Source organism: Amblyomma mixtum, chromosome 2, assembly GCF_055824585.1.
Source record: "Amblyomma mixtum isolate Tamu chromosome 2, ASM5582458v1, whole genome shotgun sequence".
NCBI classification, from domain to species: domain Eukaryota; kingdom Metazoa; phylum Arthropoda; class Arachnida; order Ixodida; family Ixodidae; genus Amblyomma; species Amblyomma mixtum.
Window position 1 is genome coordinate 139372377 of NC_143013.1, and position 16752 is coordinate 139389128.

The 16752-nt window shown below is 47.6% G+C and overlaps 1 protein-coding gene across 1 annotated transcript in view; it reads left to right on the forward strand.

The window, feature by feature from the left end:
• LOC149361086 (uncharacterized) overlaps window positions 1–16752 on the forward strand; it is a 57947-nt gene that overhangs the window by 22668 nt on the left and 18527 nt on the right. The window contains exon 3 of the mRNA XM_089567991.1: window positions 7500–7714. Within this exon, the coding sequence (XP_089424117.1) occupies window positions 7500–7714 (215 nt within the window). The remainder of the gene's footprint in view (window positions 1–7499; window positions 7715–16752) is intronic.

The following is a 16752-nucleotide window of genomic DNA, read 5'->3' on the forward strand; positions in this document are numbered from 1 at the left end:
GGTATGCTGCGCAAGTTCCCAAGCAAATTTCGAACAATACATGCGTTCCTGTCAATGGTGCGATATTCCCACCGCAAACCATAGTAACTTGATGCAGTTAGCTATGGAAGGAGGCTTTCAAACGCGACATCGGAGGTGCTAGTGTTAGAAAACAGAGGAGATAGACGCTTCTTTTAAAATATTCGTAACTGTAAGAACTTCATGTTTCGGCGACAGAATTTGTTTTTGTAGTCAACCGTGTTTCATAATTTTTGGGATGGAAATCTAGTCCACACATTCACTGGCTTGTCCAGTGCACCGCTACTATCACGCTCATACTGAACCGAAGATATTTATACGAAATCTCGTATACTAGTTAGTTTTAACGTTTTAGGCAAGATGCTATTTCTCACTAGGCTCCACTCTCCACCGCTGTGCAGAGATACAGCAAAAGCCGCATCCACGTTGCAATTGCCTTGTTTAGATTACATGGCCTTGTGGTAGAGCATCCGCCTCGCAGTGGACGCCTGACTCGCGGTTATACGTAGGGTGGTGAGGAGAGGTGTGGGCTGCATCCGTTAGCGCTGACAACTGTGAGCGAACTCTCGCGATCAACCATTAACTGCCACCTGTCAGGGTGCCAGGGTGGGTGATGACTTTAATGTACGTATAGAGACAAACAGGAATTTCTCACCACTTACGCAGGAGAGCATCCCGTTATTCTCACTCGTAACGCCTCCCACGGCTGTGACAACTCGCGAAATACTAGTATAGGCCTTGTCTTTCAGTACCAGGATTGATGCAGCAAGTCGTGCATATATCCATCTATTTCTCCAACCACAAAGCTTCCTTCATTACAATCAAGAACTGTCAGGGGAGTGTTTCTTGATGAAGCAAAATGTGTGAAAAATAACAAGTTGTCTAATTGTATATGCATGTCTTGGGGCGCTATGCTGGAAGGCCCGAGTTTGCTGAAACTCGGAATCTTCCCGAGCTCTGGCGACGCTCTCAGATGAGTGAACTAATGGTAGCGAGACAAAATCCCACCCTCGTCACGCCTCCAGCTTCATTGGGTTATCTGGATATATTCCGTGCTTTATCATCACACGGCGCCACCTCATGGGCTTCTTGGGCGGTCTACAAAGAACGGGTCACGTGAGCCCACCGCCGGTGCACTTTTCATTTGTGTGTCGTTCCGCCAAGTGCATTGCGTGTGCAATTAGACAAACAAGGTTTGTTGAATTTTATAATGCACTTAGTACACCTTTACAAGCATTTTATAGTGTGCAAGATTTGGATTTGGATGGATTATGAACTTTCGCTTTGTACCGCGAGGGAACGCTACGAACGCCACTGTCCCGTCATCAGCTGACTGCCAATGGCGACGAGGTACATGTGCAACATTGTGAAGGCTACGGAAGTAGTCCGCAAAAAAAAAATTTAAAAGAGGTGTATCACTCCGCGCTGTTCTGTGGCCGTGTGGTCTAAGCGTCGCTCCGGAGAGCCAGGCAATGGGAGTGCTTCGGTTCAAATCCCCCATGGCCCGTGCACTGTGCGATGTCAGGGCACGTTAAAGAACCCCAGGTGGTCAAAATTTCCGGAGCCCTCCACTACGGCGTCTCTCATAGCCTCAGTCGCTTTGGGACGTTAAACCCCATAAACCAAACCAAACCCATGGTGAAACTGTTTTTTTCGCACATTTTTTTTTTTCATCGCAAGTTGAATTTCACATGACTTGAATGAGAAAACTCGTTTTGTTCAGAATCGCTTGAATACTATGCCGTGTTCTGAAATGAACTGCATGCATCTGTTCATTTGATGCATACCGCGTTAATGTGAGCTGTCCGAAATTCGTTGTCAATGAGCTCGCACCGGCTTTTGGTCAGCAGTGGCGGTTTTCTTCCCGATTCTGCAGCATTATGACTGTACTTTTTAGATGCAAGCGAGAGGTTTGTGCGGAATATGACGTTCATTCGTCGGGTTTAATTAATTAGGACAGTGGTGAGTGCTCTGCAGTGGCCCTATTAACAAGTGGCCGTCTGCAACTTTGGATTTCGCCGTTGCCGAGGAGCCCACTTTTTTGTGGGCCTCTCATCACGTACCTGGCATATTATGAATTGTTCTGTGCAACCGGTTAGCGGCTGATCCAGTCTCCGCCAAAAGAGTCTGGGACCGACTTTGGCACTGTGCTGTAGAGTAGTCCGAAGGACTTGGCGAGAACAATTATTTTTTACTGATCGCGAAGTTCAGAAGGAAGATGTCTGTTAATTTAGAATGCTGGTTTATCATGCAGGAGCGCAGAAAACATGTTCTAGACTTCTTAATCGCCTATTTTCTCACTGTATACGTGTCACAATCTTGTGCATATCTGCAATTCTTTTGTTTTTGTTAAAATATCTTTCGTTCTTAAGCAAAAGCGCGTTTTCCTTTGTCATTGAAGAGAGCCCTATAACTTGGCTATTATATGCGGCGAAAGAGCAGTATATTTAAACTGATTGGTAAAATTATTTTTGCACACACCACCTCGATATGGGCTGTTTTCCCGAGTAAAGTGTTAAATTTTGAACATAGTGTTGATTCACACGACAGAAAATAGTACTGCTTCGAGAGTCAGCTTGGCTCGATTTCCCTGCTCTCCTAGAAGATCAGAAGCTGCTCAGGCAGGATTTTCATGCAGCCAGGTAAAAAGAGTTCCAAGCTGTGGGAGCGTCAAGTAAGAATGCAAAAAAAGTTGTACAATGCTAGGAAAAAATATTTCGAAAGAGCAAACAATAAATGAGACAAGACAATAAAAAATGCTGACCCCGAAGTGTTTGCGAGTAATGGTTTATTCTGGAAACAGCCAGTGGCATGGATCACAGTGCATACAAATTAAAGGACACGTGCAGTAGATGTACACCAACACACAATCAGTCAAGTGTTCCAAAATTGAACAAAAAATATGGAGCCATCGAACAACACTATTTGATAAAACGAAAACCTGACCAATGTACTAACAAAGACATGACTCGAAACAAATTGACACTCAACTCAGCAATAGCCAGCTTGAAATCATTCACACCTCCGAAAAATTAAGGACAAAACATACAGTACTGGCTACCTCAACACTGGCACTGCATAACATGTCAAAATGACCAGAGATTGACAGTAATGCAAGACAACACCAAACCAGGAATTCCTTTTCAGGACATGTAGATCAGACACCCATACATACCATTCCCAACCCTCACACACAAAATGAGGACAATGCCTAGGGGTTTGTGAATGTTCCAACTTTTTGGACAGCATAATTGAATAAATTTCTGTTGAGTTAGTCGAACGAATCAAACAGTATATGTTCAAAATTATTTTAAATGAATCCAATTTGCTCTCAAATTTTCAGATAATTTTCGAATAATTGACACAACGCTTGATTAAGCTCCGCTGTATTTTTCTCCAATTAATTTCCCAAAACTTCACACATTGATGACGTGTACCAGTATACGTATTCTAACTGGAAAAAGTACTATTTGCACTGCCTTAAAAATTCTACTTCTATAGAGACACTATTAACATGACCACCTCACCACCTACACTACAAGTTACTGTCCGATACAATTTGATGCAATGAATTGCAATGATGCAATGAATTACAATGATGCAATGATTTCATGGAAATGTTACAATTTTTGATGGAAATGTTACAATTACATCGGTAGACTGATCAACACACACACCCACATGCACACATCTTTCACATTTCCACCCACAGACGCACAAAGGTGATCACAGCAAGCCGATGAGTCCTCTCTCTTTCCTCGGTAGCATGTGTATTACTCATCAATTCAAAGTCAGGCAAGTTCGTCGATGCCACTCAAATCTTCATCACTGGAATCAGAGCTCGACTCATCAGAGGAGGAGTTGCACGAGTCAGAAATGCTGACGACAACCAGTTCAATTTCAGCGTCAACAATCATATCGCGTTGCTATGCTTCAGCCTCAACTTGCTCCACAGGAACACAACAGTTTTGCCAGTTTTCCTGGCTTACAGACGCCAGTGCTTCCGGTAGGAGCTTTTCCACTTCAGTCAAAGTGAAACATTTATTGCGACTATGAATATTGCATAAGAATGCAATCTGCCAAGAGACACAAATGCTACCGTTTAAAAACCCATTCAAATGCACGCATGAAATAGCTGGAAAAATCCATGCACTTATTACTTGCGCAAACATGAGGTAAAACAAAAAATTATCTACACTGTGTGTAAAACTGCCCAGTTACTGATAAACGGAAGCGGTTTTGAGGTTTAATGCCCCAAAGTAACTCAAGCGATGAGGCATATGCCATGGTGAAGGGCTGCCAATAACTTCGACCATATGCGGTTCCTTAACATCCACTGACACTGCACAGTACACTGACCACTATCACTAATAAGTGGGAGAACATTCTATTAACTATGACATGCATGAATGCAAAAACAGAGCATTCTTACAACCTTGTGTTCAATGCATAATGTGCCTTCCTCGTGAAATAGTTGGCCTTCACCACGCCAGGGCTGGACTTCGAAGAGGCCTTTACGCCAATGTTGGTCCCGTCGACGCATCCCACGACGTCTGTGATGCCGCCGCGCAGAAGGAAACGCTCCTTAACATACGAACGCTTGGCCGCAGTCGTGGGGAAAGCGAGCCACCGATTCTGCACAGCCGCGTCGATAAGCGCGTCGGAGACGTCCCTCACACAGCGGCTCACATTGCTTTGGTGGCGTCCAATAAAGCGGTCTGCGCCGACACTCCCCTGGAAGCTCCCGGTCGCGAAAAACCGGAGGGCGCAGAGGACTTGCTCTTCGACCGAAAGCGAATGAGGCCCGGTACGCACTCTCCGCAGGCGCGGGTCGTCGCCTAACTCTTTACACAACCATCGTACCGATGGACAGCCGAAAATGTCGCTGGAATTCGTCGTCGTCCGCCATGGCAGTAAACGGATCCAGCCGGCCGTACTGACATTTGCCGTCAGAGGAAGCGATGACCCAGGCTGCAGCTGCTGCCGCCATGACAGTCCCGAGATGAATTCGGGGAACTTCACCGTTCACGAGTTTAGCTCCGAGTTCACCTGTCAGTCAAAACCATTGGCCACGCCCCCGGCGTGCCATACATAAATTATAGGCGTACGCGCTATGGATAGGCCACTCCCAACATCCCTGCCGGCTACAGGTATGCTGCGCGGTTCTGCTGATTGCTGGCAGACATCGACGATGTTGACCATCGAAATATAACTGGCAAAACGGACGTCATCGCTGATTAATCTAAGCACCTCTGCGAAGGACACGCGACGTGGCGACAGCCGCCGATTTCTTCGCTCGCATACCATGATTGCACAACACTATAGCCTGTTGCAACCATGTAAGACACAGCACAACACTGACGGCGCGTCACACCTGCTTGCAAGGCGTCAATCACGGAGCACGACGACGAAACGGTGCTTGGAGCACGTCCTACTCCAACAACATCACATCACAGCTGTTTGGCTTGGCCGTCCTTTCATCGGTGATAAAGTTCAGCATCAATGTGTCAAACGCATCCGGGATCGACAAACGGTCGCTGCTCCAGACCCAGTGCAATAAAGAGTCTGTAATTTCCAGCACGCAAGCACTTCGTACTACACAACCGTAAGACCTTTCTCTGTTATAAGTCCGATTTCATTATTACAAACAGGATCCGTCATTTGCCCGAACGATATCATTGCGATGTCACTGCGGTATACAACGGCGATCGACGTTAGTGACAAAACCAGTCCGCAAAACCTTGAAGTGCGCGACGTAAACAAATACTACGCAGATACGCGCGCCACCACCTTCACAGCTTTTAGTAAGCGTCTGATGACATAGGATGAGTTGTGTCGCTGGGTAGCACGCTCTTCGCATCCTCAGTACACTAAAGAGGCGTCACACACAACAGGCATACGTAATGAATCATTGAATACAACCAAACAGCAATTTTTTTTTCTCACACCACACCACAGCCGTTCGCACGGCCAATTTCTACCGCTGAGATTCGCCAAGAGCGTACTAAGAGCAATGGTTGGCCATAGCGGGGTGCGGCAGCGGCCGTAGCAGCGGAGAACTCCACCTGAGGTCGCTGCAGAGAGCAGCAGTAACGCGGGGGTGCAGTGCAGTTCAGTTTTTTTGCTTTTGTGTATTATGCAAGCCGGAAGATGCATGACAGTTACATTTTGATATACGACACAATAAAATATATTATCGCAATGGCCGAAAAATAAGACATTCAGCGTGTAGTATTTGCCCAGTCTTTCCAGTCGAAGGCAGCGCTACCGGCGGCGTGTCAGCGCAGGAGCTCTCTCGTTTTCGGCACGGTGGGCTGCCGCTCTAGTTCGTATGCAAGCCACGCTGCAAGCAATGGGCTCGCTATCGCCACTAGCGGCATAAAGTGTCAAATATTTGTTAATTTCCTAAAGCTATGCTTTTCAACAACGCTTCATTGGATTCAGATTTTAAAATACATTTGGAAATGAACAAAATGTTGATAATATTATCTGTTGCCTTTTAACGTATTCGAGAGAAGAGAAAGGGTTGATACACGACTGCACCTAGTGCGCGCTGTTCGTCTTCGGAAATGGAGAGACAGATAGAGCCTGAAAGAGAAGACACTCCTTATGCACGCCTTTGACGAGCCCGAAAAGGCGTGTCAAACAGCTAGCGGCGGGTGTGCAGATAGATAGCAGAGAAGTCACGATTTCGCGATTGCTGATATGGCGCCGATAACTTCAGGTAGCGCTGCGGCCTGGTATTGCGCAGTGTATTGTGTTTGAAGTGTGAAACAGCTGCGCAGGGTGCGCTTGTATCGCCTTTACGTGGCTTTATCTCTACATTTTATTGTCTGCTGCCAGCGCACGTTCCGCGCTAACTTCGTTCACTGACTGCCGTCATCGCAAACTCGCATGAAACTCGGGCGAGCGCCAAACTCGGGCCTTCCGGTATAGCGCCCTTGCTCGAATTCTTCCCCTCAATTTATCGAAATGCTGAAGCAGCTGATGAGCTGCACTCAAATTTCGCATTAGGAAGTAACGTAATCGTCGGCAATTTTTTCCAGGTTCTTTTTTTCTCCCAACTTTTCTGGACTGTAATGTCCTCCCTACCATTCGTGCAGTGCCTGTCGTACCCTTTTGTGTTTAATACCAAGGTTTTCATTTACTTCATAGTGTATGCACGGAATTCCACTAAACCATGCAGAAGAAATGACATCAATATCCATGAGTGGGCGCCAAACCCGCTGCTGCGCGAACGGATCTCCTTTAACGGCCGCTCAGCGACACCATTAGGCTATCGACGCAGAAAACACGCCTCTTGTTAAACTGCACCACACTCTCGCGCTGTGCATCGGTGAGCGTCGTCTTCATCAACTTCCATCTGCTCCGTCCCGCGGCACTGCGTGCTCACCGTCGTCTTCTGCGTAGCACAAATCCGTGATTTCGCTCCGGTTCGATTGTAGTAACCATACTCTTTATTTTTTTCCTTGGTACTGCAGACAACGGCATCATCGTCACCACCGCCTTCGATGATCGGTGTCCTGTACAGCCACGACGAGGACGCTCCTGGCCCTTACGGAACGGTGCCCGGAATCTGCACTCTGAGCATTCGCGACGGACAGTTGCTGGTGCTGAGCGGTACTCCCCCAATCCAGTTCTTCCCAAACGACACGGAGCTACAGCACCGAAAGCTGTTCTGCTTTTTAGATTCTCTGTGAGTGGCTGTTGTTAAAACTAGAAGCTGCTAACGATTGTCAATTATGAGGCCATCATAATACACAGAATGAAGTTGGTGCGTATTTCGTAACCCATTTGACGGCGTAACTGTGTGGCTAAGGCTACCTGCTACCAAGTTTGCGGGTACGCGGTTACCAAGTTTAGTTTGCGGGTTTGGTTCTCCATTGCGGTCGGCGCGTTTTCACTGGTTCAAAATTATAAACCAAACAAGTTTTGTGAAAAGCAGTTTTAATCAAAATCAGTTACTTTATTATATAAAAGAAATAACCTGGACAAATTTATACAGAAGGAGGTCCCGTAGTCAGTGACTGTACTGGGACCTCCTATATCATTAAGTAAAACGCTAGTAATCAATGAAGGAAAGCAACTGCAAAAAAAAAACTCAATGAACAGTTGTGCAGTTTCGCTATCAGCAGCTTAATAAATTAAAGGTGTGTGTAAAGAAACGTACCCGTATATAAATAGTACATAGCTAAAGACGATATGCTATACAAAACAAGAAACAACAAGACAGCAAAAACTAATCGGTAATGTTGCGCATAAAACTTATAATCTGCAGTTCACGAATATGCTATTCGCAACCTGTGCAGTTAATTTAATAAGTTTATTGCTGTGTTTGGAACCCGGGTTAGTAAGTGTTTTGTGTCATTATGGTTTTCAGTTCGTTGTTATGCTTATATACCAGATTTCTCTTTCTGGCTTCCGCTGGTAAGCTATTCCAGAAATCATATGATGGAAAGTGAACTGTTCGCCTCCCATAACTGGGGTGCACTTTAGGTAGAATTATGTTCTTGCTGATCGCAAATCTCCCGAAGTTAAGCTGTAGCTGTGGAATGGAAGCAAATGAGTTTGTCTATTAATTACCTTTTAACTGAAGATACCAAGGTTGTGTTGAACAATCTCAGCCGCGGAAAGAATTTGCGATGAATGGAGTAAAGACAGATCGTCTGAATCAAAAGAGCTGAACCTTATTATTCGGACTTCCTGATTTTGAATTTCTGGTAAAGATGTCAAATGAGTGCTGTGAGTGTTATCCCAGCATACGATACAATATAAAAGATGGGAATGTATGAACCAGTTGTAAAGTTCTAATAGAAAAGGGTGTGTGAAGTATGAACGGGATCGGAGTAAAGCTCTTAAACCATTAGCAAACTCGGATCTCATGCGAGCTATATGAGAATGAAATTTTAGATGGCGCTCTACTATTAAAAATAATTATGACTCGTTGACTGCGATGAAGTTAGGTCCTGTACAAATGGGAGGAACACAAATGGTTTCGCGTAGAGGAGAAGTGTACAGTAAAAACTTGCTTTTATCAGAATCAATCTGTAACCTGCTGAGAGCACCAGGAAAATAGGTATAATGGCTAAGTATCTATTACGTTTGCACGCAACGGTTGTTATGCTTTATTATAGTGGTTTTATTGTGGTGCCATCAATATATATCATACATTCGAAAGAGATCAGACACTTAAGTAAGCCGTTAACATAAACTAAAGTTACTATCGGGACGAGAATCAATCCTTCTGACACACCCATGTCAGAATTCTGAAATCAGAAGAAACACCAGCGACCCACCAGTGAGGTCGGTTAGATAAACAAATCTTAATTAGTAACAGAGCTGGACGAGATATATTTATTCCTTCCTACCTATTAAATTATGTTATATTATTGATTGTGTCACAAGTCTTCGACAGACGAACAAAAATAGAGCCAGCAAACTTATCCTCCTCTGTGGCAGTTTTCAGTTGATCGATTAGTCTAATAAGAGCTGGCTCTGCAGAAAACCTTTGGCTAAAAACAGACTGAATTGAAGAAATATGGAATTTCTTAGGATATTTAATCAAACGGGTCCCAATTAGCATTTCTGTAACCTTAGTGAAGAATTGAAGAAGAGTAGCTTGTTGGGCCAGTTGGTGCATGCTACGTAGAAAACCAGCGAAAAGGACGCATTCACAAGGAGGAAAAGTACACAGGACAACGCTGGAAACACAACTGAAAATTCTTTACTTGGTGGATCGCCAACATCAGAACAGGGCACACATGAGCGAGAGCACCACAAATGCTATCAAAAACAGCAAACACAAAACTGAATAAGCGAGCGAAGATTGCTTGTGGCAACCTATGTCCCATTCATGAAAGTGTACTCTTTTGCCGCGAACCTAACAGAGCAGTCGCTGACGCATTCAATTCCTAACGGCTTGATTTTAAAAGCTTCTAAGATTTCTCGTTCTGTCTGTGTTTTGCCGCGGCCGATGATTTTGACATTATAGAACAGAGGGTGCAGTCTTTGCAGTGGTTGCAATGTCTTGGAAGATTTGATGTGTTACCTGGCTGCAGCGAAGTGCGGTGCTGCCTCATACGGTCGTTGACGCATGGACCCGTTTGACCTACGTAGGCCTTGCCACAGGACAGTGGGAGCGAGTAAACAACATCGGTTGTGCATTTGGTGAACATGCTCTGGTGTTTAACATTGCATTTCTTTTTTGTGCTAATTTTTGAGATACGTGAACAAAGCGACGACAGTTTGGTGGGCGCAGAAAAGACTACCTTAACACCGTATTCCATGGCTACCTTTTTAACGTTATGTGAGACTTTATGCAGGTATGGCATTACAGCAGGTCTGGATTCTTTACCAGGCGTTTCATCTCTTTTGTACTGTGACTTAAATTTACTGGTCAAGGTCTCAGCAATAGAAACGAGGACGTCCTCAGGGTAGCAGGCTGACCTCAAGCGGTCAAGTTGCGCTAAGAAACTCTTTTCCATATTGTGTGTGCAAGACGAACGAGGCGGAGGGTGAAGAAACCTTGCCTTCCAAGTATTCGATGAGGCATTTTATTTCGGGGACCGAGCGTTGCTGTTGTACAAAAGAGCTGGAGCTGATGGGTCCCAGGAAGGCGTCCTCATCGTCGTCCGGCGGCGGTGCATCTACAGGGGCTCGTGACAGGCAGTCGGCGTCAGAGTGCTTGCGTCCGGACTTGGAAACGACGGTTACATCAAACTCCTGGAGCCGCAGGCTCCATCGAGCGAGGCGGTCGGAGGGGTCTTTCAAACTGGCAAGCCAGCACAGTGCGTGGTGATCGCTGACCACCTTGAACGGTCGTCCGTACAGGTAGGGGCGGAATTTCGACGTAGCCCAGATGATGGCAAGGCACTCCTTGTCAGTTGTCGAATAATTAGCTTCGGCTTTGGACACGGAACGGCTAGCGTACGCGATGACCTTCTCCACTCCGTCAATTTTCTGAACGATAACAGCGCCTAGGCCCACATTACTTGCATCGGTATGAATTTCAGTCTCGGCGTTTTCATCGAAGTGCGCGAGGATCGGTGGGGACTGCAAACCACGCTGAAGCTCCTTGAAGGCTTCCACTTAGGCGCTCCCCATTTAAATCGCACGTCTGCCTTTGTCAGGTGGGTCATTGCCTCGGGGATGCGCGAAAAGTTCTTCACAAATCGTCGATAGTACGCGCACAGTCCGAAGAATCTGCGCACAGCTTTCTTATCGGCCGGTGGTGGAAACAATGCGATAGCAGCGGTTTTCTGCATGTCTGGCCGTACTCCCTCCTTGCAAACAATGTGGCCTAGAAAGAGCAGCTCTTCATAGGTAAAGTGGCACTTCTGTGCTTTCAAGGTCAGCCCGGACGATTTGATTGCGTCTAGTACTGTTCGAAGCCTTTTTAGGTGTTCCTCAAAGCTCGAAGCGAAGACATCAACGTCATCTAAATATACCAGACAAATCTCCCACTTAAGACCTGCCAGCACTGTATCAATTACTCGGGGATATCCCCACGTTCCTTGTGCCTCCGGTGTTGTGTACTCTGTCCCCTTATCCTGCGGGAAGGAATACATTGGTCAAACGGGAAGATGCATCAATGTCAGACTTCAAGAACATAATAATAATGTAGGTAATATAGCCATCACTGGAAATCTGGCCAAGCACTGCAAAAAATGTGAAAGCAAAACCTGCGCCCCAATTTTTAACCAATGTACAATCATTGGGAAAGGACGAGATCGTACGTCGAGAGAAATAATTGAGGCTTGCAACATCCGTCGTGCAAAAGACCACTGTGTCAGTACGTCTTCCATTAGTTTATCTCAGAAAGAATTGGATTTTCTGAGAACAGCAGGGCATGGGTTGTGAATCTTGGCGTTTGTTTTTTATCCCTTCCTGTTCTTTAGTGTTTTTTCCCCCGGGTTTTTAATTGTGACATAGGGTTAGTTTTTTATTCGTCGCAGGCCTTTACTCCTCCTTTTAGTTGCTTCGTGCTTTTAGCCCCCTTTTTTGGCCTCTTTAAAAATTCATCTTCCGTGAGGCCTTAATGTGTTTGTTGATTGCCGGCCCTTCATACCTCCCAGCCTACCAGGTATTAACGTTTCTAAAGTGTTTTTTTTTAATATTCTTAACGATTTTTATGTTTTTTTAATGCCATCATTTCTGGTATTGATTATCTATAGCTTTTAGCCCCTTTTGGGCGACCTCATCTTTCTTTACCGATCATCCGTTATTTCGCGCCTTGGCCCTATACACCCTCCGCTTCTCTTTATCGTCTTTCACCGCCACCACATTCACCAACATACTTTATCTACTGGCGTGACTGTCTTCTGGATTCCGGTGACCGAGCAACCTTTTATCTATGTTCCACCCCCTCATGATTGCTATATATTCTCTGTATTTCGCAATAAAAATTCAGTTGATAGTCTGCGCCTATGTACGTCCTTTCTTGTTTCTTGTGTCCCGTCCTTTGCGCTGCTCCACCACGATGCAACAGCACCAACTAGCCCAGCAACTTGCTCTTCTGATCAATTACTCGCTGAAATGTGGCTGGTGCAGAACAGAGACTAAATGGCATCACCTTGAACTCAAAGAGGCCATGTGGAGTGATGAATGCGGTCTTCTCGCGATCTTTTTTATCGACCTCAATTTGCCAGTAGCCGCTCTTGAGGTCAATCGATGAGAAATACCTGGCGTTACAGAGCCGGTCCAGTGTGTCGTCGATGCGAGGGAGGTGGTAGACGTCCTTCTTTGTGATGTTGTTCAAGCGCCGGTAATAAACGCAGAATCGAAGTGCACCGTCTTTCTTTCTCACTAGAACGACAGGTGCCGCCCAGGGGCTCTTTGAAGGCGGAATAACGTCGTCGCGCAGCATTTCTTCCACTTGATCTCGGATGGCTTCTCGTTTCGCGGCGACACTCGGTAGGGGCTCTGGCGGAGAGGTCTTGCGTGCTGGGCGGTTATAATGAGATGCTTGGCAATCGGCATTTGTCGGACTTTCGGCGATGACGAAAAGCATCCGCTGTAGTTTCGAAGGAGATTGCTGATCTGGTCGTTTCTGTTCCAGGGCAGGGCTGGGCTTATGTCGAAAGTGGGCGGGTTCTCTTGGTCAGGCGAATCTTCTGCGGATGGGTCGGAGAGGGCGAAATCTCATACGTAGAATATTTCGTCGAGGAAAGTAATCTTCGTTCCTTTGTTAATGTGCCGGTATTCTTCGCTAAAGTTAGTCAGCAGTACTTTGTCTTGGCCTTTGCGGAAATGTGCGATGCCTCTTGCGATGCCGATTCCTCGGTCGAGAAGCACCTGCATGTTCCCCTCGATAATGGCGTCAGTGTCACTCGCTTCCGTGGCGCCTACGGTGACGATGACGCCTGAGCGGGGTGGGACACTCACTTGTTCCTCCAGGACACTAATCGCAACGTGATGTTCCGGAGTTATCATCGAAGGGATGGCCTCGTCCGTGGAAAGTGTGATCATCTTAGATCGGAGGTCGATGATTGCGTGATGCTCATTAAGGAAATCCATGCCCAAAATCACTTCGCGGCAACATTGCCGTAGCACTAGGAAGGTCGCTGGATAGGTATGTTTCTTGAGAGTCACTCGCGCTGTGCATCGTCCTGGTGGCGTAATCAGGTGGCCCCCTGCGGTGCGAATTTGTGGGCCGTCCCAAGCGGTCGTTACTTTCCTCAGTTGCGCTGCGAATGGTGCACTCATCACCGAATAATTGGCTCGTTTGTCGACTAGAGCGGTGACTTTCCGGCCGTCGATAACCACTTTTAAGTCAGATGTCCTGGCTCTGGAGTTGAACGTCGTCCTCGGCGTCTAGTCACGGCTTCGTCGGGTGTGTGAATCGTGGGTGGGGCGTTTGGTCGAAGCTTTTCTTGATGGCGGCGTCGTTTTAAAGGTAGTTCGCGTCGTGGTCGAGGTTGTCTTTGTATGCGGCGTCGGCGTAGTGGGTGCGGCGTCTTCATACGGCGTGGTCGCTGGAGGATCTTCGTCGTTTCCTTGGCAAGCAACCTGGCCTCCACAGGTTGCTTTGTTTAGTTTCCCCTACGGGCTGGGGGACCTTCCTCGGACAGCCGCGGCGTAGCTGCGGGCCGGTGATGCGAAACGTGCGGTGGACGGCGATGGGGAGCGGGAAAGACGGCTTGACGACACGTACTCCTCTCTGCGCCGGTAGTCGTCGATTTCCCGTGGTCGGTGGCCGGGGAGCGGTCGTGTGGCGTCGATGGCGAAACCTCGCAGGCCGATGCGTCTGTATGGGCAGTGGTGAAGTATTTGCCCGGCGTAGCCACCATGGAAACACGGTGGGCGGTTGTCGGGAGTCCGCCACTCGTCGCATTTCCTAAAGGTGTTGCGTCGCTCGTAATGTGGGCGTGAGGGAGCTTGGGGCTGTCGTTCTTGTAGAGCTGGTGCGCGTCGAAGACGGCTTGGGGGGTCTCATCGAGGCGGAGGAATGCGTAGTGCACCGGCGTAGGTTAACACTGGAGCTTCAGCAGGAGGCGGAGGTGTCCGTGTGCTAAGCGCATGCTGCACTTCTTCGCGTACGATTTCCTCAAGGGTCGCGACTTGAAGCTGGTTGCAAGATGGTAGCAGGCGACGCAGCTCTTCCCGTACAATTTCGGGGATAACATCCCGCAGGTTGCCTTCGAATGCTGTGCCATCCGAGAGGGCAGTCGAGGTCACTTGGGGCAGTCGAGGAAAATAGCGGGCTCGTGCTTCCATGGTTTTCTCAATGGTGACTGCTTCCGTGGTAAATTTCGCGACTGTCTTCGGTGGATTGCGGGTCAGACCACCGAAAAGTGCTTGTTTAGCGCAACGCATCAAAAGCTGTACCTTCTTCTCCTCCGTCATGTCAGGATCGACACGTTGAAAAAGGCGATTCATGTCTTCTACGTACGCGGTCACAGTGTCATTCGTGTGTTGGATGCGTGATTCTAGAAGCAGCTGAGCTCTTCCTTTGCGTACGACGCTAGTAAACGTACCCAGGAGCTGCTTCTTGATGGTCGTCCAGGTCGTGAGAGAAATTTCGTGGTTTTCAAACCACGTTCTGGCAAGCCCGTCCAATGCAAAGTAAATGTTTCAGAACTTATGGCTGTCGTTCCAGGCGTTCAGTGCTGCTACACGGTCGTACATGTCCTGCCAGTCTTCTACATCTTCGTGTGGTTCTCCACAAGTCGGTGGCTCCGGGGCTGGCGAAGCACGACAGGCGTTGGCTGTGCACCAGGTTCCATCGTGAGGGGCATAGCTGGATAGCAGAGGGGCATAGCTGGATAGCACCTCCGCCAGATGTCACGTAGTGGTGACTGCAGTCCGGCGAACAGGAGCACAGCGAGAATGTCTTCAATACGAAACTCTTTATTCGGGCTGACTTGCGCCCGCAAAGAACTGAATCACTCGGCGGCGGCGTAGCAACAAGCGTGCTCGGCGGTCGTCGAACAGAATGACCGCCGCTGTCGGCCGTGCTCTTTTTAAAGCTGATAGTGAACATTCGAGATAAAGCTTGGGAAGTTACTAGAACGTTCTAGCACAAAGTAGAATCGGCGCCGCCTGGACGCGATCAATCGAGTTAAATCTAGGCACGTCTTGCGTCACAAACGAAGCGATAAAGCGGCGTGCCGGCAGCCTTGAAGCATGAACAAACAAATACTACAAACGAACGCTACAAACATTCGCGGCAATATGCAGGTAGTGCCCGCACAACTGGTAATGATCCACAAGCCGTAGTGACAAAGTCACACGTTGCTGCCGTGGACAAGGCTCTTGTTGGTGTCCCCGATCATGTGATCAGCGCGTTCAGCAATGCTCTGTCCCAGGTCATCTCAGTTAGGCTGAGTGATCTGCTGTGAGTAGCCGAATCCCGCCAACATGTCCTTCCTCCTATGGCACTGTTAACTCAGCCCAATCTTCTACCTCTCTTACATCAACGTCAGAGTTGATGCATATGACTGACAGCCTCCCTCTAACGTCTGCCCCGGTGACATAGAGATATTATGTCCAACTCAGAAATGTCGCGCTTCGTCCTCGCCGTCAAAATCTGATCGTGCTCATGTGAAGACCAAAAAAGGTTCATCGGGTATCACGAGAAAACCGACGTGTTGAAATAGGCTGTTGCCGCTTCATTTCTAAAACAATAATCATGGTGGGATAACAGTCCTTCAGTGGAAATGTAGCTAAATCGGTTCTTCTTTCCATGACTTACACAGGCTCTAACTTAAGCATAGCCCTGACATTATTGCCGCGAATCTTTGTAGCGTTCGTTTGTTGTGTTTATTTGTTCATGCTTCAAGGCTGCCGGCACGCCGCTTTATCGCTTCGTTTGTGACGCAAGACGCGCCTAGATTTATCTCGATTGATCGCATCCAGGCGGAGCCGATTCTACTTTGTGCCAGAATGTTGTAGTAACTTCCCAAGCTTTATCTCGAATGTTCACTATCAGCTTTAAAAAGAGCACGGGCGACAGCGGCGGGCATTCTGTTCGACGACCGCCGAGCACGCTTGTTGCTACGCAACCGCCGACTAATTCCGTTCTTTGCACACGCAGCAGACTCAGGTGGCGTAGCTCACGGACATCATACGTGAAGAAGTGCAGCATGCACTTGGCTCCCCGTCACAGACGATTCCAACGGAAGTTGAAGCCATGAACTTCGCCGCCGCACTACGCAGTCCTGCGCCCCGACGGGAACGACCAAGCCCTCTTCAACAGTCACCAGCTCTACAAGAACGGCGACCCTTTGCTCCCGC